Source organism: Zingiber officinale, chromosome 6B (genome assembly GCF_018446385.1).
Source record: "Zingiber officinale cultivar Zhangliang chromosome 6B, Zo_v1.1, whole genome shotgun sequence".
In the NCBI taxonomy this organism is placed as follows: Eukaryota; Viridiplantae; Streptophyta; class Magnoliopsida; order Zingiberales; family Zingiberaceae; genus Zingiber; species Zingiber officinale.
The window spans coordinates 87,319,565-87,340,983 of NC_055996.1; the positions used below are offsets into that span (position 1 = coordinate 87,319,565).

The window sequence follows — 21,419 nt, forward strand, 5'->3', positions numbered from 1 at the left end:
TCAAATATCCCTCGGATTGTGTCATTTGTTCTTGCACCAAAAATTGAGAAACAAAAAGAATTTCCAAGACTCTTGTCTTAGGATTAGCAGTGCTTGAAAAATAAAAAATATTCTAAGAAAAAAATAATGAAAAGAAAAGGTTTTAAAAGATGCTTTGAAAAATGGTTAAGTAATTTCAGAGCTAACAAGGCTCTGATACCAATTGATAGATCGATTAAGTGCGATAGAGGGAGGGGGTGAATATCGCGCTCTTTTAAAAACTTTTCTTTCCGTATTTCAAAACAATTCGGGTAAGTAGCGGAAAATATAAAGGGACAAGTTCGTTTACTTCGTTCGGAGCCTAGCTCGACTCCTACTCGAAGGCCCGTGATCCTTGATTACACCAATGGGAAAATCACTATAGCTCTTCTTTCCGAGATCCTCGGAAAGAAGCAGATCGTACAAATGAGCAAGATAGTAACAACCCTACTATCTTACTTAAGTGAATTACAATGCAAGCTTATATAAAAATATACTGACAAGTAAATGCAGTTGAAGCTTTGGTTGGCACTTCCGGATAGTGTGGCTTGCGGAGCTGATGAAGGCTTGTAGCACGGTTTGCTTGCAGAACAGAACTTGAGTTGATCAGAAAGAGATACTGAGTCTCAGACCTCGAGCTCCTTTTATAAGTGCCATTGTTGTTCGGTCGACCAATGCCTCTGTTCGGTCGACCGAACCCGCTCCCTTCCTTCCTGGCTGGAGTCTGACGCTGGCTCGATCTATTGCATTAACTGATCTTTAATGGTTCGATCGACCGATCCCGTTGCTCGGTCGATCGAACAGTGACCTTCCGTGTTCGTCGAGATCCGCACTTAATGTTCCATTAATGATTTTATTGTTCGGTCGACCGAACCTCATTTTCAGTCGACCGATCATGCTGTGATACCATGTTTGCGAGCCTGAACTATTTTGCCAAATTTGCCTGTTCGGTCGACCGAACCTTTTTTCGGTCGACTGATAAAATGCCTTGATCGGTTGACTGAACCTCCTATTTAGTTAACTAAACCCTTGGTAAATTGAAGGTTTTTGAGTGATGGATGTGTGGCCACTGACAGAGCCTGATTTTGAGTTCTGAGTCAAAAGTTATGACCCTTTGAACCTCAAGGGGTCATATGATTCTACAACACAAAGTTAGTATGATATAACAATAGTATTCCTACAAAACAAAGTTAGCACAGTTATAATACATGAGTAGTAATATGCATGAGTATAACAGTTAGGACTGTCTTGATCTCAACTTGGAAACTATCCCGGTTTCTTCAGTTGGATCAGCGACCTTAGGTTGTTCCCTTCAGGAACCCGACCTCATTGTCGCTCCTCCAGTTATTTACCTCAACCTACTTGCCAAAACGTTGGGTCCTCCAGACCTATTTAGACTTTACTGTCTGGCCTTGATTAGGGCTTTCTCGATTGAGTAAATAACCTGCACACTTAGCTAAATCATCAGATCATAACAAAACTTAACTTGAACCTTTGACAACATCAAAACTCAAGTTTGATTCTGGTACACCTTGCACCAACAAACGGGGATGGGGAAACGTAAGAAAAAATATTTTTCCTTCCATTTTAATTCTGAGGATGGGAGGGGAGCAAAGAAGGTAGTACGAGTATGGGCTTGGAGATAAACAAAGCCCTCACTATGGCGACGAGGGGTGAAGAAGTAGTGGAATAGATGGGGAGTCCAGGAGACTTCACACACTTTCCAAAGGAGAACGAACCCATACAAGATCTGCATGGAATTGGGAGTAAGTTGACAAAGAGGAACGCGGAAATAACGACTTATGTCAGAGAAGAAAGGGTGGATAGGAAAACGGAAGCCGATGACAAACTATTCTTTGAAAAAAATCACATAACCCATCGGAAGGGAGGAGACCCTATGAACCTCAGAGGGTATGATGATATGTATGGCCATGGGGGCTTCATACGTGAAGCGAAGATCATCCAGATCCACACCAGTGAAGGTCGAGACTCCAGGAGCATATGCAGGCACAGGGGAGTCCATGAGACCTTGCAAACACAAAGCGAAAGGGTCAGAACGCAGAAGGTAGCAGAAATAAGAGGAAGACTTAAGTTAGAGGTGAAAGGTTCAGTGAGGCAGTAGGACAAGGATATTTATAGCTGTCAAGAGGGGTACAGAGGGTCTCATCATCAGCGGCCATCATATGATCCATACACAAGGTAGCTAATGTCATCCACAGGCTTAAATGCAATGTGGGTCGTAGCATCATCTTAGAAAATTGTGCCAGAATGTCGTGTCAGAAGGGAGCTGTCGTGGCTTCAAGAATAAGAGAGGCTATAGTAGCTTCCCCTCGGACCCGCGAGGGGACTCTTAAGTATCGTGGCTCCCGACTAGTCGGGTGACTAGATTACGAAACTCGGTCGAGGACCCTGGAGTATGGTAGCTCATAACTAATCGAGTGGCTAAATCGCTAAACATGGTCGAGGATTGAATCGGTCGATCATATATATGCCCGATCAAGTAAAGTGATCTTCCCGGGCGCATGCCCTAACGCCTACAGAAGTGTTAAGCTGACCAAGCTTGACCAAGCAAAAAACTTGTACTCAAGCCTACTTGGATATTAAATTGGCAGACCGTTGATACATAACCAAGTCTTAAATCGACTAAGCACTTGCAAGGGATAAATACTTAACAAACTATTCAAACGTATAAAGTAAAAGGAGCAGAGGCCCTGAGCGAGTATAATAAGTAAATAGTACATTGCATAGGAATAGTCTGCCCGATCATATGCCTTCCATAATTTTCAAGATTGCAGAGAGAGGAGAGGCCTTACATCCATGTCAAAAGAAAGAAGAAAGTTACAAGGTGAACCCAAACTACTCAAAGGAAGGGAAGGCTTCGTCAGGAAGCTCTTTCAGGAGATGGGCCCGATCCAAGAAGGTATCAGAGGGAATTGACCATAGCAGCAAGGCCTGGTCCAAGAAGCCTTGCTCCTGCAACTGCAGTAAGGCCCCTGCGTCACCATAGCAAATCATCTAGTTGATAAGGTTGCCTATGTTTGCCCTGAACTCTTTGGAGGCTAGGTAGGCTGCCTTGTGAGTTGCCAGAAGAGAGCTCTCACCCTCCTGATATTCTTTCAGCTCTTCCCCAGTTTTAAGGGCTTTAGTCTGTGCCTCAGTTAATTCCAGCAGGAAGTCGTGGTCTCTGCCTTAGTCGCTGAAAGTTCGTCTCGCAGAGACTTGAAAGCAGCCTCAGACTCCTCCCACCGCTTCCAAAGGGCAGTTTCCCGATTAGCGCTAGCTGACAGATCTATCTTTTTGGTTGCCAAGTCTCTCTCTAGAGCGTTGTGCACCTCTTGAAGCTCTCGCAGCTGTAAAGAGAGGGTGGTCACCTCTGCTTTCCTCTCTTCTAGGTCAGCTAAGATCTAGGCACGCCGCAAGCCCTCAGACTTAAGTTTGGGCTCGCTAGTCCTCAGAGCGGTCTGCAGGGACTGTACTTTCTCTGACTCCGCATGAGCCATGCCTCTGATTGTCCAGGTCTTCTCCTCAACAGTCTAAAGGTAGGACTGGATCGGGCTATCGGCAGTGGTTAGGTCAAAAATACGGCTGGCGGTCGTAGAAGATGTCGTCTCCTGAAGGCGAGTCCTTAAGGATTCGTTCTCTTGATGTAGACCAGCCACGTACTGTGAGAGGCTTAGCCCCATGACATAGGTATGTCAAAAGCAGAAGAAGGATCAGGAGTATTTCAAATACACAAAAAGGAAACAAATAAAACTCACCGACACTAGTCGCTGAGAGAATAGATCGGCCAACTCCAATTGGGGGCATTTCAAAACCTGGTTGGCGGTGCTTTTCCACGAGTTAGCCAGAGCCCCATGGAGTTGCACTTGACCACAGTTGGTAGATGTGCTAGCGGAAGGAATGGAGCCCAACACTTGTAAGGACGACAGTTGGAAGGCAGAGGTGAAGGCGTACTGGCTCTTGAAGCGCTCCTTAGGATGAGAAGGAGCAGGAGCCGAAGTGGGTAGCTGGCTCGAGGATGGTAGAGTGGAAGGCTTACAAGCCTCAGGTTGGTCTTCCACTCAAGAGATGGTCTGTTCTGGAGCAGAGACTTTAACAGGAGAAGAGGTCGCAGCCTCTGTGGTAAGGGGTGTGTCTGTCCGGGCAGGGGTTTTGTCTTTGGAGGATATTCGGGACGCAAGCAACCTCTGAGGTGAAGACTGGACTAATAGGGTAACGCGTCGCCTTTTGCGCTGAAGGCGTAAATGCTGCTCAGGAGTTGGAGAATGAGCCCTCTCACCAACAGCTACCTTGGTGGGGAGGGATTCAGTGTCAGGAGCCTCAGGCCCCCCAGAATGTTGAGAAGAAACCTCCGTTGAGACGCTAGCCTGGGGAACTTCCTGGCCTGCCATGATCTCTCAACCCCGCTTCTGCAGAATCTCGCTGGGCATCATAGAAGAGTCGAGGGCAAAAGTGCGAAACATTATGACTTCTGTAACCAAAAAGAAGATACCTCAGTTAGCGAATACCTGAAATGGGAGACATTGGATCTTACCAAAAGGAGCGCCCAAAGGAGTCAAGATGGGGCTTAGCCCGAAAGTGTGCAACACACTCTCTCGCAACAAAGAGGGAAGCCAAAGTTGTACTCCCTTCAGTTTCTCATAAGCCATGAGACAGTCTGGTCGATACTAATGGTCGCTCAGCTCGAAGGGAGTTGAAAGAGTGTGACACAATTCCATAGGTCAAGACACAGACAACTGGACATAAAAGAATTGAGACTTCCAACCCTTATTGGAAGAAGGCATGCCCTCAAAGAACTTGTACTCGGTCTGGAATTGCACCATGAAAACTCCTAGTTCTGAGCGTTTGAGGGAATAGAAATGGTGGAAAAGTTGTGACATCAAAGGGATTTAATATAAGTGATAAAGAATCACCATTCGACATATAGCACGGAAGACATTGGGGGTGAATTGAGATAAGGGAATACCAAAATACCGGCTCAAAGAAGAAAGAAGGTAGCGATAGGAAAGCGAAGATCACTAAGAAGCTGATCTTTGAAGAAAGTCATGAAGTTGGCCGGAGGAGGATAAGGATGGTTATCAGGCCCCGGGAGGCAGAGCTTGTAGGCATCCGAAAGTTGCAAGCTAGGCTGAATATACTTAAGGTCACTCCTATCCAAATCGGAGCGGAAATACGCATACCAGGGTACTACCATCTTGCCGCCCATTGTAGGGTCAAAAACTTAGGGAGCAAAAGATGAAGGAGGAGTAGCACTTATAGAAGAGCATGAAGAGGAAGGAAAGCGAGCAAAAGCAAGTAGAGAAAGAAGGATTGAAGGGAGATGAAGCGCTAAGTAGCAAAGGCGGGCGACCTTTAGGATTTTTAAATCAAAACTCTTAGGCAGCATCGGGAGGTGAGCCGGACAAATCAAAATGGCATAGCACACATCAGCCGTCAGATCTAGAGAAGAAGCACCCTAGGGTCGCGTGCAAAGCGTACGTCAGACATCATAAGAAAGTTCGTGGGGCATGTGTCCGCTCCCTATGAAGTGGCATTTACGATGGAAGTGAAAGGGAAATAATGGAGGGGATATGCAAATAGGAGTGCCCTACCTCATGAAGACCATGCCTTGAGAACTGAAAATTCCAGGTGGCAGCTTCGGGAAATGAAGCAAGAGACGGCGGGAAGCGTTGATCAAAATTTGGCGCCTCCACCCATCCTCGGAATCAGAGTAAGATTCAAAATTTGACTAAAGCCTTATGTAATGCACTTTATAATGGCAGGAGCATTAGGCTAAGTCCGCGAGCACAACTCTTTCAAGCGACAAATGCTACCCTTCCAAGTCAATTCCCTGCCGAGATTCCAGACTCTCGCCCCAGCGCAAGTTATAAGTGAGCATGCTCTCACGCCTCCAGACTCTCGCCCTAGCACGAGTTATAAGTGAGCATGCTCTCACAACCAACGACCTCTCGGTCAGGATTTCAGACTCTCGTCCCAGCGCGAGTTATAAGTGAGCATGCTCTCACGGCCAATGACCTCTCGGTCGGGATTCCAGACTCTCTCCCCAACGCAAGTTATAAGTGAGCTGCTCTCCCGACCAACGACCTCTTGGTCGGAATTCCATACTCTCGCCCGAGCGCAAGTTATAAGTGAGCATGCTCTCATGACCAATGACCTCTCGGTCGGGATTCCAGACTCTCGCCCCAACGTGAGTTATAAGTGAGCATTCTCTCACGACCAACGACCTCTTAGTCAGGATTCTAGACTCTAGCCGCAGCATGAGTTATAAGTGAACATGCTCTCACGACCAACGACCTCTTGGTCGGTGATCCTGTCTGAGAAGCTGACCGTGAAGGAGATCCGGAAGAAGGAAACTCACCGTTCTGATGAAGAATAATGCCAGTAGAACCTCGACCCGAGAAACCCAAAGCGGATCGGAAGAGAACCAGAGTCACCGAAGGAAATCTGATAAGTAGGAAGAAATCCCCGTTCAGATAGGCGAAAGTCGAACTCCCAAGCTCCCGAGGCTCCCTGCGCACAAGAGACCAACCAACACTATCGTCAGTGACCTAAGACCGGGGTGGGAATCCCTGGCTATGCCCTCCGACGCTTAAGTCAGTGATCTCTCTTGATGTCAAGGAAGGAGGAATAAAGAAGATGAACAGTAGCCAGAAAAATTAGGGTTGTGAAAGTACACAATGATGTGAACTTACCTAGCCAATGGAGAGGATTCCCCCTTTGATACCACTTCATGTAACCTCCGTAGCCATGAAGTGGACCCCGGTTTGTTAGAGTTCGTTATGAGATGACGTCAGCTGCGCCCTTGCGGAAGATAATTTTTAAGGAATCTTTTTTTACCCCAGATGTACCTTCTTTGTCGTTTAGCACCTGCAAGACAAGCTAAAAGCATATTTCCCGCCAAAATATATATTCTCTATCATGAATTATTCTATTCGATATATTTATGTATGATTCTTCTTCATGTGACCTCTATTTGTATCTTTGTTGTGTCAAAAAATAATATTTTATTCAACATGTTTCTAAGGTATTCATTGAAGGCGCTGTATGGGTTCTTTGCTCGAAAGAACCCTCTTGACCGATATAGGTCTATCTTTGCTCTGGAGTATGTATCGGTCGTTATTGGCTTACCTTCATACGGTAGGCATGTATCGACCGATATTGGCCTACATTCGTTCAGCAGGCATGTATCGATCGATATTGGCCTACCTTTGTTCTGAAAGTATGTCTTGGCCGTTATTGGCCTACCTTCATACGGTAAGCATGTATCGACCGATATTGGCCTACCTTCGTTCGGCAGGCATGTATCGGACGATATTGGTCTATCTTTGCTCTGGAGTATGTATCGATTGTTATTGGCTTACCTTCATACGGCAGACATGTATCGACCGATATTGGCCTACCTTCGTTCGGCAGGCATGTATCGACCGATATTGGCCTACCTTTGTTCCGAAAGTATGTCTTGGCCGTTATTGGCCTACCTTCATACGGCAAGCATGTATCGACCGATATTGGCCTACCTTCGTTCGGCAGGCATGTATCGGCCGATATTGGTCTATCTTTGCTCTGGAGTATGTATCGGTCGTTATTGGCTTACCTTCATATGGCAAGCATGTATCGACCGATATTGGTTTACCTTTGTTCTGCAGGTATGTCCCGACCAATATTGACTTACCTTCATACGGCAGGCATGTATCGACCGATATTGGCCTACCTTTGTTCTGAAAGTATGTTTCGGCCGCTATTGGCCTACCTCCTTTGACTCTTTCTTCCTTTTCTTTCCTCATCTGAAGACCCTTAAAACCTAACCCATATCAGTCGGGATTCTAGATTCTCACCCCAGCGCGAGTTATAAGTAAATATGCTCTCACGCCTCCAGGCTCTCGCCCCAGCGCGAGTTATAAGTGAAAATTCTCTAACGCTTCCAGACTCCCGCCCTAGCGCGAGTTATAAGTGAGCATACTCTCACGACCAACGACCTCCCGTTTGAGATTTCAGACTCTCACTCTAACACGAGTTATAAGCAAGCATACTCTCACACTTAACAACTCATGGGTCAGCTTTCTACACTCTTGCTCCTGGGTGGGTTATCAGCAAGCAGAGCCTTCACTAACCCCCCCCCCCCCCCCCCAAGGTTTGCACAAAGTAAGAAAGTGCTAGGGAGGAAAGGAAAAAAAAACATGAACAACAACCAAAACCCAACCATATTTGCATTTATTTGATAAAATACAAGAAACACTCCTCAAAGGATCATTTTTGCATTTGAAACATCTAAACGATCATAGTTCTCTTCTAGTATCAGCAGTCGGTTGGCACCTTGGCCAAAAGTGTTCCGCTTGATTGCCTGCTCCAGATAAGCTCGAGCCTGAATTAGCTCAACCTTGGTTGACTGAATAATGCAACGTTGCTGAGCAATGGTTTCACTTTTGAGCCAGTTTTCTTCTTAAAGAAGGGATATGGAAGAGGTGTGTTTCTCTTTCAAATAGATCAAGAATTGGGCTTGGCTCTCCAGATCTGAATAAGCTTTCTGTTTCGACGCTACTTTAGCCCGGGCCCGAGATTTAGCGGCTAACCAAAGTTCCTCAATTTCTCGGAGAAGAGAAAATTGAATATCTCTATCCTGCATCATCTTGGCTAAGGTCGTACTCTTTTAGGTAAGCAGCTGAGTCATCTGATCCAATTGTTGACAGAGATGCTGAAGTTCATTTGACTCAGAATTCAAATCCATGGGTAAGGGGCGTCAGTAGAAAGAAAGTATGACTTTATGGATGATGATCGACCTCCTTTCAAACAAGAGGAGAAGGAGAAAGCAACTTATGCAGAAGTTAAAATGACTCTTCTTCTTACGTTGATTGAGTAATTAAACAGGTTATACGATCGAGGATATGGAAAAAGGAGCAGCATTTAAGGTCATAATGGCGAAATAAATGAAACCAGGGTATGAGTCTAGTTAGTCAGACTTGTGCATCCTTCTATTAGACTTGGAGGAGAGGCTTGTGATACGGTGTATAATGGTAGGGTCCGATAAAGCCAGGCCGTTAGAAGTCAATGAGACGTGACAGTCAGAAGTCAAGGGGGATGTGACAATTAGAAGTCCAGGAGACGTGACAATCAGAAGTCAAGGGGAGGTGACAGTCAACAGTCAGGAGGACGTGACAATCAACAATTAGGGAAAAAAGAGGTAGGACCGCCTGGTGTCATCAGTCGCATGATGCTCGGTTAGGTGCTTACAGATCAGGATCTCAGATCTGAATCAGGATGTGCAATCAGGGTGATGCTTGACCTGCTCCGACTGGTCGAATTTTCACAGCTCGATTATATCAAGGCCTGGTTCTCTCAGTATGCCAACTCCCGGTCAGCTCTTGAGCGATCTCGCCACAGTTCTTCCTACTCATCAAGACTTAGGCCAGGTGTTATACCTGACAGATCATCCCTAGCTGCCCCTAGTCATACCCGGACGGGACAGAAGGCACTACGCGACAACAAGATCAAAGAATCGTAACCGCCTATTAGAGAATAACTGTTGTATGTTAGAGAATATTCCAATGGCCTGCGGTCATTTGCGAATGGAACCTTCTTCCAGTTCATGAGAGGGTGCCACGCGTCATCCATCACCAAACAGGTCCTGACACCCGACATTTTCTAACATCGGTCAGGCTTCAGAGGTACATATTGTCATATAAAAAGGGAGGTCATCTCCCTTGAGCATATACGTTTCTCACATATTCGCACTTGTCTTCTACTTTTCTTTCTTCTTTGTACATTATTTTCTTGGAGAAAAAATACTTGACTTGAGCATCGAATAACCTACTCCGGGGACTTTTTTCTTGATTTCTAGCTTTTAACGTTCTGTGTGCTTAGTCTGAGTGCGTGTAGAGCTCAAGTACCGTCGGCTTAGTTATCACTATCCGTCAGCGCCACGTGAAGATCCATTTTCTAAGGTATATATGATAAAAGTATCATAATCATCTCTCCGTCAACACCAACAATAATTCTTCTAACCTTCGTCTGATTCAGATTTCAAACAAGACCAATCGTCTTCCCAATTCCAACGCTGAGCTACAAAATGCGGTATTTTACATCAAGATCAACTCTAAATTTATCAATTATTTATTAAAAAATTAAAGCAGGTGCACATGAAGAAATTGAAACGGCGGAGGTGCGGTGAGAAAAATCAGTTGCGGCGGGCAGCGGTGAGATTGAGTTTGGACGAAGACGAAGACAGGGCGGAATGGAGCAGCAATGGAAATCGCGTCCGAGTCTTCACTGCATCTTTGTACTGTTGTCTGACGTACTGCGCAGAGACATTGAAAAAGAAAAAGAGGAGAAGCCGCCGTACGGCTCTCACCCACTCCACTTTGGATAAGCACAAATCCGTGCGTGACCCGACAGCCGCGGCAATGGAGTAGACGACATCACGCCCTTGCCTTCGCCATTCATGCTCTGCACCTGCACGCATTTCCTCCCAACCGTGTTATATTTCCTTCGTGTGTTTGTTACCGGCGTGATTCAATCGCAAATGGTCCAAGCCCAAAACATTGGGGTGGGGCCCTTGCGATCCCGTATCGGAACTGGGGCCACCGTGTCTGGCCCTATTCGGATTTCGCCACACGGTGGGCCAGCCAATTGGGTTTGCTTGTTAAGTCAGTATTTTAATTGTTCTTGCTTGTGTTCTGTAATTCCACCCATCTTCAAAACTCTTTACGATTGATGGGACCATTTTTGGAACAAGTTAAACGAAACGAATAGACGAAGGCAGACCATCGTTTTGTTGAAATGCCCCAGTAGCTGCTACGTCTACTGGCTCCAGCTCAGTCGATGCATATTCAGGCTGGCTCGGTCTTCTGATAAAAGCTACAACATGGGGCAAAACTGCATTATTGATTAAAATTAATATTTAGTCAGGGACCATCTTAAAAATTATTACGCATAAACTAATTGATTTTACTAACTGATACTCAGAACAACCTCCAACATTAAGAATTCCCCTCACGATGGCAATGGCCACGTACCTAAAATAATTGAATGCATGTATATAAAAGAAGCTGCTGGCACAATTGCTTTCAATGGAGGCTGCCATCCACAGCAAGCAAAGGACAACCACACAACAAGAACATTAAAAAAAGACAGGCAGCTAAGACGAAGAGAAAGAGCATGGGCAAATAATTGACCCTGGATTTCATGATTCAAGCATATTTTTATACAAATTGAATATTTACAGAATCGAGGGACACAACAGATGAGTCGAACAGCCTAAGATTTTTACAATAACAATTTTGGAGTTGGAAGAGATCCAGAACTTTTGAGCTCAAAAAGCAAACTCCCCCTCCAGGCTATAGCTCTTGAGAACAATAGCTCAAATCCAATTCATGGATCAAAATAAAAACACAGAAAAACTAAAAAAAAAAAAAATAGCCTTCTTCCTCTCATCTCTCATCTCTCATCTCTTACTTTGTATCTACATGAACTTGAATTACGGACAGATTGTTACTAGAAAAATGTACAGTGAGAGAAAAAGCTTGAAGGACTTGCAAAATACCTCAGAGCTCCATTTTAATTTAACTCTCTTCTTCGCCATCTCCGTTGCTAATTTTGGCACCCTAAATTTTGGATTATAGTTTGTCCTCTTTGTTATTGTTTTTGTCCTCTTTGTTTTGTTATTCTCTTCCTCGGCAGCGCTCCAAAATGGGGCCGAGAACGCGCCGGAAGAAGGGACCGGTTTAGGCCACAGCGGTTATGCTGCTGCAGCTCCGGCGGCCGCGGTTGAGGCAGTCAAAACCCTCGACACGCACGGCTGCCGGAACCAGACCAAACTTGGCGTGGGCACAGCCTTGCTTGGGGGACACAGGCGGGCCGGTTTGGGTTAGTTGGGAAGGGGCGAAGGGCGCTGGTGGGCGGTCCTCGCCGAAGCGGGCGTCGTGGACGACTGGGTTCGCCGCACGGCTCGGCGGCGAGCCACAGAAGAAGGGTGGTGAACAAGAAACTTGACTCTGCTCTCCTCCCTACAATCATTCAGCACCCTAGAAATTTAGATGTTTTATCCGAGGAATCAATTGATTTATTAAACAAACTAATAGAAAACAAAGAAAAATCTTACCTTTGAAAGAAATATGTCAAGGAGGTCTGCCCCGGCCTTCGAATCAGAGATATCCAATTGATGACTAAACAACAACAACAACAGCAAAACAAGAAAAGTTAGACAGGTTGGAGCATGCGAAGAACGAGTGATTCGTCAAGTAGCAGCTGGACTTCAGATGAGATGAGACGGATACCTGTGCCATCTAAGAGGCCGGACGGAATCTCCGACGGAAGCGAACGAGCTTACTCGCCGAGGCTTGGGACAGAGGACAGGCGGCTTCCTCTCTGCTACGGCGAAGGGGGTCCTCATCTCTTCGCAGGCAACAAAGGCGTTCTGCTGTTGCATCGCACAGTGATTCATTTTTTCTTCAAGCTCTTCGAGACCCGCGACAGCAACACCTCTACAAGAGCAAATCAAAGGAATAAGTTCTCCGACCCAAGCATGAACCACCCAATTAGTTAAGAAACCCAAACTTTCTCAACCAGATCTGGAAAAACCAGGTAAAAATCCAAACAAGCAAGCTACTTTGGACAGAAGGGAATCGAAAGCAGCTAGGCAATGGAAATTTCAGCTGTTATCGGACCAGAAAACCATAAGTTTTTAACGGGACAACACAATTGCCCTCTCTTTGCAGGAAAACTGCCGATAATTCCATGAAAGTCCAGTAAAGGTTCCATCTCATAGTAAGAGAGACTTCTTAAAATCACCAGATGGATGAAAAAGCACAGATTTAAGAGCAAAAAGGACGATGACCGCACAACATCGGAGAGTATTATCTTCAAATACCTTGTCCCACCTCCTTCGTGCGAGAGAACTCCGGCGGGAGAACAGAGATGAGAGTGCCGATAAAGAGAGGAAGGAGAGTAAAAGAGAGATTCGGAACAGATTTATAGGAAGAAAAAAAATAAAAAGATAAAATAAAAAATAAAAATGAGAGAAGCGTGAGGGACCAATAAACAAGATGAGCGAAGTAGTGTAGGAATCGGATGACCGGTAACCGGCGTGACCAGTAATCGCTACAATTAAATGATGAAACTATATTTAAATTCAAAAAATGTAATCTCTTATCTCGTGATTCGATTTTATTATTTATAATACTCCTCGAGAGTCGTAGCTCACTCCTTTTAGTTTTAATTTTTGCATATTATTCTTCTAAAAATTCCACGAATTAACAAAACATCTCTTAATTTACAAACAATAATTAATAAATTTTGATAACTTCTCAAAATAAACAAATAAATAAATCTAGATTTTATGTCTTTTTGAGACGGTCACCGTTCCGTGTTGGATTATAGCGTTCCAGCTACGCATAGCTCATATCTGTCATATGGCTAACTAATTAACCGCTCATTAGACACGCATAATCTGCATTTAATTAGGTTTACTCGTAAATATAATTACTCGTATATACCATACGTTCGGTTTAATTATCCGGTCATAATAATTCCTTAGCCCTTAATTAAATATTATTAGCGCATTTTAATTTGTTTAATAATCAGGGCTTAGTCGACGACGCAGGCAGCGGTTTGGTTTCAATTTCTGGGCCAGTGGACGGCGGCGGCGGCTCAACCATTCCGATCGTGACTCCGGTCAGAGCTTTTAATTTTGACCCACCTTTTCAACGGGGATTATATTAACATTAAATTCGTTATCAGATTTCAAAATCAAGAATCATTAAACTAATTAATACCAACGTATTTATATAGATACCAGATACGTAGTGAATACACAGTAAAAGATGGAGACACTCGTGCAGTCACGTGAGTTATCCTTCTTAATCATTTTAATATATATATTTTGCATCTAACTCTTAATATTAAATTTCGTTTGCTTTTCCATGCGTTGGATTGTACCATGTGCGTAAAGATTAGCTAGAAATCGGTCGATTAATAATAATGAAAAGAAGGGGACAAGTGCAGCACTAAACAAATCTGACATTGTCGGCGACTTGGTGCCTTGGTAGGGTCCCACGCAGCGTGAAGGTGACTAATTTGGGGAGGCCCACTGAGAAATGTGGGTCTGGTCTCACTGAGGTTGAGCCCTTGTTCGCATGTCAATTACATCGGCCCATGTTTGCAATATTGGTGAAAGAGAGAGCCCACGTGGCCCAACCGTCTGGAGTCTCTATTTTCATCACTATGACAGTAAATCCCAACCTTCTTTTATATTTCAAAAATCAAAACTCTAGCCGCCTCCCTGTAAATCCCGGCTGAGAACCTGGAGAGGCTACGCCGGCGGTGAGGCTTTATTTTGTCGTCCCCTTTGAGAACTGGGGGAAACCTGGATTCCCAGATCCGAGGAGCTGCTGCTGAAGGGATCTCCGGTTGGCGATCAGCTGCTGAAGCCGGCGCTGAACTGTGCTGTTAATACTACTACTGAAGCCGCTGTGTGGTTAGAGTTTCTGATTTTCTTTTTACTTTTCTACACATTTGGTTGGAACTCCTGAAGACTTGGGGATTCCCGGTTCTCAGAACGGAGAGCTGCAGCTGAAGCTGTTGCAGAAGCTAGCAATCCCATCCAGTGGGGAAAGACGAAGGAGAACAACACAGAAGCTTCCTGCAACTCAAGCGGTGGATTCCAACAATGGACAGTAGGCAGCGAGTTCCGGTCTGAATGAGGGGACAGTCTCCTCTAGAATCTCGGTGACACTTGATGAGGAGGACCTCTATTTTGAACCCCAACTGCTGAACTGTTTGACAGAATTGACCTCAATGAAGTGCACACAGATGCCGATGTAGTTGAGCTCCAGTGTCGGGCATGAGGCATGTCAACAGAGACGACGGTTAAGAGCCTTCGATTTTTAGGAGCTTCAAATTTGACATGCATATATAATATATATTATATATAATTAGATTGTTTTAATAAAAACCCTAAAAATTGTATTATATATATATATATATATATACACACAGAATTGATATCCTACGGACCTTTTCCTACGGAACCATCCGGACAAACTCACGTGGTTATTTTTTATCGCTGCCTTCCTATTTTTAATTATTTTTTAAAACCGCTTTCTATTTTTCATTAATGAAAATTTTTCTCTTTCCTTCGTTCTCACCGAACTCACCGCGCGTCACCCTCGCGCCCCGCTGTCGACCGACCGCCCCCGCCGATGGCCCGGCAGCCCTGCAGACGCGATCGCGCCGGAATCCGACCGCGAACTCGTCGGAAGCTGATGCGATCGAGTTCGGTCGTGAAGCATCCGGAATCCGGCCGCGATCTCACCAGATTCCGGGCACGATTGCGACCGGAATCCGGCGCGATTGCAGCCGGATTCCAGCGCGATCGCAGCCGGATTTTGGTCTCGAACGCAGCCAGGCTGGAATCCGGCTTCGATCCCACCGGATTCCGGTCGCGATCGGGTCCGGAATCTGGCGTGATCGCGGTGGATCGCGGGCGGAATCATGTCGTGATCCCCGACGGGTTCACCTCTGGGCTATAGTGTGGGTGGGTCCAAGCGGTCGGAGGCCGCCGGCGGTGGGCAGGCCGGTCGGCGGCGGGCGCAAAGGTGGCTGGCGCGAGGAGGCGAAGCTGTGCGGTGAGTGCGAGAACGAAGGAAAATAGAAAAGACTGTATTTAAAAAAAAAATTAAAAATGACATGGCAAGGTCCATAGCAATCCGTAGGAATAGTTGTTATGTATATATATAAAATATATTTTCTATTAAAATTTTTAAAAAAAATCTAAAAAATAATAGAAAGAAAAAAGAAGGAAGGTATAGGATCATTTTTTTCTCTTTCCAATATTTTATTATTTGTACAACTCTTTCTTTATTAATTTATATATAGAAGTCATAAGACTCTAAAGAGTAAAGTATAAATTCTGAACGTTAATTTCTTCCTTTCTTCTCCTTTGAATCTCTTCTAATTAAATCAGAAAAATTTATTCTCTAATTGAAATTTTAGTTTCATCAATATCATCATTTATCAATATATAGACTTACAATGTAAATTACCTACTTATCTATATTTTTTCTTATTGTCAATATTTAATATTAATTCTTAATATTGTATTGGAGCCAATGTTTTTTTATTTTTCTTACATATTTGAAAGAGTTAAAATAAATTATCCCAATTTTAATCATCATAGAATAGATTATATCAATTGCCTCAAGCATAAATCAGACTTTATTATTTTTCAACTATTATTTTCACTGCTTGTGTTTGTTTCATTGTTAGCTTTGTTGATGGTTTTGTGTGTTTTATTTTTACACTTGAAATTTGCAGTACAAATATGTTTTCAAAGAAATATCAATCTTGAAGTCAGAAAAGTAACAAAAGAAAATAAGTGGAATAAATTATTAAAACCCACAAAGATGTTCTTTGTAAGTTTTTTAAAGTTAGCTCTTCAATTGAAGATGCAATTGATGAATTACAAGAAGAAAGTCAAAAGAACTAAATGATCATACAACAAATGAGCAGCAATTGAGTAATTAAGAAGAACTAAATAATAATGTAATCAATGAACATGAAGAATTGAGAGAAAATAATGATCATAATCATGAAATAAATGAGCAGGAAGAGTTCAGAGAAGATGATGATAATGACTTGAATATAAATGATTTGATAATTTTATATATAAAAAATGAGCTGTTAGAAAATTTTGATTTTGGAAATTTTATTGATAATTTTATTTCTCTAAATGCTAGAAGATATAGATTTTTTAATAATTATTTCATACTTATTTTTTTTAATATTTATAGGTATTATACTTTTTGGAGAAATTTAATAAACATATTTTGTATGGCATTGTACTTTTTGAAGAATTTTGAGAAATATATTTTGTATAGAGTTTATCATATTTTAAATGAAAATATATTAATTTTTAAAATTTTCTATTAAACTATATTCAAATTGTACGTTGGTATAGTTTTTTTCCTGTAGAAGTCCCTTTTCTCTTTTCGCCCAAGGGCCCCGAAAAATCAGGCCGACCCTGTTGAGCTCCCAATACACAACTTGGACAAAATGGAGGATGCTTGGGGGTTTTGCCTCATAGCATATTTTCGAACACGATTTCCAAGCAACGAAGCGCTTTTTAAGGTTTGTGATTCCTCGACGGGAACCTGTTCTTATTTTCTTTACCCTAGTGGCTGGATAATCATCAAAGGAGAGGATAGGAATGATGTGCTGAATGCGGGGTCATACTTTGTGTCTGGCAAACCCCTGTTGCTGAAGATCATGCCAAAAATTTTTAAATTTGACAACCATGAGATTAAGCATGTCCCGGTTTGGATAAATTTCGTAGTTACATTTACAATTGAAAACGTGAGGTCAAATCATAGGGATTTCGGGCCGTAAATCTCCAGATCATGTGCACCTCACCCTATTCAGCACTTGTCCTCTCGACTATCATGATTTATCTTCCTCATGATGACTTTGAGTTGGATATGGTGGAGACGTTAGGGGCGAGTAATTTCACCTTTTGCAGATGTCCCGATTTGGATAATGCTGTCATGTTTACCTCTGGAATGTTGGAATGCCATATGCCTGAGCCGGATTGTATCCAAAGTAGACAAACCATTATATACAGACATGGAGGCCTGCACAAAAGAATATTTAGATTTTGCTAGGGTACTCATCGAAGTTGACACTTCGAAGGAATTAGTCCAGAATGTTAAGATCAGATTACCAGACGGAGAATATAAGCAAAGGGTGGTCTTTGAATATGAACCTAAATTTTGTACAAATTGTAAAATGTTCGAGGACAATGCTGGCAATTGTTTGCCGCTGAAAGAGAGCATACCCACCACCCTCAGGAATGACACTATACAGCAAAGAATAAAGGAGGAAGATGGGGAGCTGGGACCTAATGTGAAACAAATTGATCCGTCAACTTCCCAGCTGATGAATGCAGCAAAGGAAAAAAAAAAATAGGGAGGAGCATATAACAGCAACCAATGCCGCAGCAGGCACAACAACAACCAGCAGAATGGACGATCAATTTCAGCAACGCAGCAGTCAACCAGACAGGAAGCAGCTGAAAAGAAGATAACGGGCTTGAAGGCTGTGAACTCAAATCAGAATGAGCAATTCACTTTCCTAGAACAGGATGAACAGCCAGATCAAGCAGCAGATGTAGAGAGCAGGGTGCAAGCTAAATGAAAAATGGTAAAGCCTCAGGGTCCATCTAGGCGAAAGAGCTGGAGGGTGGTCCACACCCTTTCCATATCTCCAAGAAGCTAGCCTGCTGGAATATAAAGGGCCTAAATCTTCCCCTTAACTAAATTGGAGTGAGACACCTCATTAAGGAGTACAATATAGATGAAATGTGAGTTCTTGAGAACAAACTTAGTTAAGGAAAACTAGAGCTAGGTATGAATATAATCAGATCAACAACTTTCAGGAGGTATTGAACCTGACTAGAGTTCCATTGGAAGCACAGGATATGGACCCACTAGCTCCGATCCATTGTAAGGTGAGCTGTTAGGTAATCTCTATCTCCTTCCAAGTCAGCTTTGTCAATGGATTTTTTTTCTGTTGTCAATAGGAGGTATCTGTAGGAAAGTCTCAGAACCAGGGATGTTGAATCAGATGATCCATGGATGATAGTGGAGGACTTCAACAATGTTACCACTCCAAAGGAAAGATATAACGGTGCAACTGTCAGCCTATGAGACCAGAGATTTAAACAGAGTGCTTTCTCATATGTGGGATACTTTTACACATGATCGAACAAAATTTGGTGCAAATTGGACGAAGTATGGCTTAATCAAGGATGTCTGCAAGTGGAGTACTGTGAACTTCACAGGCAATTTTTTTTTCTCTCTATGGTGTTTATTAGACCTCGCATCTTGCTTGGTGCCACTCTTTCAGCTAAAGAATGAAAGAAGACCCCCTTTAAATTCTTTAATATGTGGGCAGAGCATACTGATTGTTTGACTATGGTGCAAGAGGTGTGGAATCAACACTAGAGTGGGACACGACAATTTATCTTTTGCAAGAAGCCTAAGTTGCTTAAGCAACCCTGAAGTTACTGAACAAAGAGCATTATTATCATATATCATCCGAGCGTGCCAAGCAAACTAGAACTGATGCAGTGATAAGGGGGACCCACCAAATGCGGGTCAAGGATAGAGATAACATCCGATATGGAGATCAAAGTCAAGGCGATCAATGCAGAGAACCAACGAGCTCACCAAAAGTGAGTCGAATAGAGGTCAACTTCAGTTGTCGATCGGAGGTCCACTTCATTTGTCAATCGAGCTTGAAGAGTCTGATCGGCCAGAAAGCTCATCAAAGTAGATCGCTCTCCCCGACGGGTCATATAGAGAGAACATCAAATGACACACAACTGACAAAGCGAGTACCGGACAGACCGGAACTCATGTCCAGTCGAGTTAGAGACAATTGGTCGAACCAAACTGTAACGAAGAAGAGTTGTTGAGATCGACCGAGCGGGGAGTCCCGGCCAAGCGACTACCCTGATCTGCCAAACAGTGAGGCCCCTCACATATCTTATAATATCCCTTTGGGAGATAATGTCACTGACAATAGGGCATGATCAACAGACAAATCATATGATGGAAGCTTCTACGGTCATATCAGGGATTTACATGCCTTGTTAAGGTATGGTGTCAGAGATACCTTTCTGACATGTCTTTCATAGGATGGTTGGAAAAAGGTGCCCGCGCTTTGAGGAGCATGCACATCGACTACTGTAGTACTATATAAAGGGTGATCCATGCACCGGCGGAGGTATGTGTTATTCATTTTTCACGCTTGTGCTTTTGTTGCTATTACATTGATTTGCCTTCTTCTACTATTCTAGTGATTGACTTAAGCATCGGAGGGCCAACGTCAGAGACCCTTTCCCTGGTCCGGCACTGACATTTTTCGTGTTGCAGATCAGAGCAAAGTCTTCGCGAAATCAATAGACGAGCCACATCCCCAGCTAACATTCTTTACAATTTTCAGACAGGATCATATTGACGTCGTCTGTGGGAATGTAGCCTGTATCTGAGACGTGAAGATGGAGAACGCTGAATGACTCACGATAGTGACACTGATGCAGGAGGAGTTAGATATGCTAATACAAGACTGGGAGGCCAAAATGTTGGAGCAACAACAACTGGCGATGGCCAAGCGACACATAAATGAACTCGAGCGTCAACAGCGGGACAACAAGCCGGATATAAAGAATGAGCGGAGAACATATCTGTTCGAGGGAAGAATAAGAAGCTGACCGACACATATGGGGTTGCGCCGAATGTGCTGATCCCCTTTCATCGGGCATTGTTCCACACACCCTCAGAGGAAGAAGGCCGGGTAGATAGAGATCAAGGGTCTTCCTTGGACGACGCACCTATGAGGGATGCACAGAAAGGAAAAGCTGTTGGAGTGTATACTGAAAGCCTAAGCTTTGTAAACATTCATTATGAATAAAGAATCACATTTGGTCTAATTATCTACATTTGTTTGTAGCTGTTCATTTAATTTATATTGTAGATAACATAATATGTGGTGTCACATACAGAAGATGATGTTATCAGTACCTTATAAATTATAAACAGTAGCTCACGACCAGAATGGAAAGGAACAAACCATTAGAAAGTCGTAGTGTAATTAGATATTAGTTTATCTTGACTATATAATTACACTAGTACACTCAGAGTGTATTGAGTAGGACCATTTGAAGTCGTTCCTTTTATACTGACTTTATAAAGGAATAAAGACCTCAGTTATTATAGAAGTGTGTGCTCTTAATCCTAATATAATAACAAGCATATATGTTTGATATTTATTTCTTTAATTTATCAATGGGTGAGATTTAGTTCGATGAATCAATAAACCCGATAAATTGGGAAATGGTATCACTCATAGTGTGTGTTGTTGATTATAGAAGGAAACTGTGTCCTAGTGATACTAGGTTGATAATGTCCTCAAGAGGAGCTCATAAAGATTGTCATGTTAAACCCTGCAGGTGGACTTAGTCCGACATGATAATAAGGTTGAGTGGTACTACTCTTGGACTTAGATATTAATTAAATGAGTTGTCAGTAACTCACTTAATTAGTGGGCATTCGATATCTTAAACACGGAGACTAACACACTCATAATAAGAAGGAGCCCAAAATGTAATTTGGGATTGGTGCGGTAGTTCAATGATAGTTCTCTAGTGGAATGAATTATCATTGATAAAATTAAGTTGTGTTCGGGCGAACATGGGATGCTTAATTTTATCGGGAGACCAAACCAATTCCTCCTCTCGGTCCCTATCGTAGCCTCTTATTTATAGAGTACTATACCCACATATACCCACCTTTATACCCACCTAAAGGGGGCCGGCCAAGCTAGCTTGGGAACGCCGGCCCTAGCTTGAACCC

General features: G+C 43.3%; 1 protein-coding gene across 1 annotated transcript; it reads right to left on the minus strand.

The window, feature by feature from the left end:
• Positions 1–11,150: 11,150 nt before the first annotated feature.
• On the minus strand, positions 11,151–13,022 carry LOC121992964. Its single transcript, XM_042547620.1, has 4 exons — positions 12,881–13,022; positions 12,288–12,494; positions 12,113–12,176; positions 11,151–12,017 (listed from the first exon to the last, which is right to left on the minus strand). Exons 2-4 carry the CDS (start codon positions 12,452–12,454, stop codon positions 11,736–11,738), a joined length of 513 nt encoding a protein of 170 aa, XP_042403554.1. The 5' UTR covers positions 12,455–12,494; positions 12,881–13,022; the 3' UTR covers positions 11,151–11,735.
• Between the last annotated feature and the right edge of the window lie 8,397 nt (positions 13,023–21,419).

Coding starts and splice junctions, on each gene's coding strand:
- LOC121992964 (XM_042547620.1), bottom strand. CDS start 12,454: ATGAATCACTGTGCGATGCAACAGCAGAACGCCTTTGTTGCCTGCGAA. Junction 12,177..12,287: donor CGGCCTCTTAGATGGCACAG/GTATCCGTCTCA, acceptor GTTGTTGTTTAG/TCATCAATTGGATATCTCTG. Junction 12,018..12,112: donor TTGACATATTTCTTTCAAAG/GTAAGATTTTTC, acceptor GAATGATTGTAG/GGAGGAGAGCAGAGTCAAGT.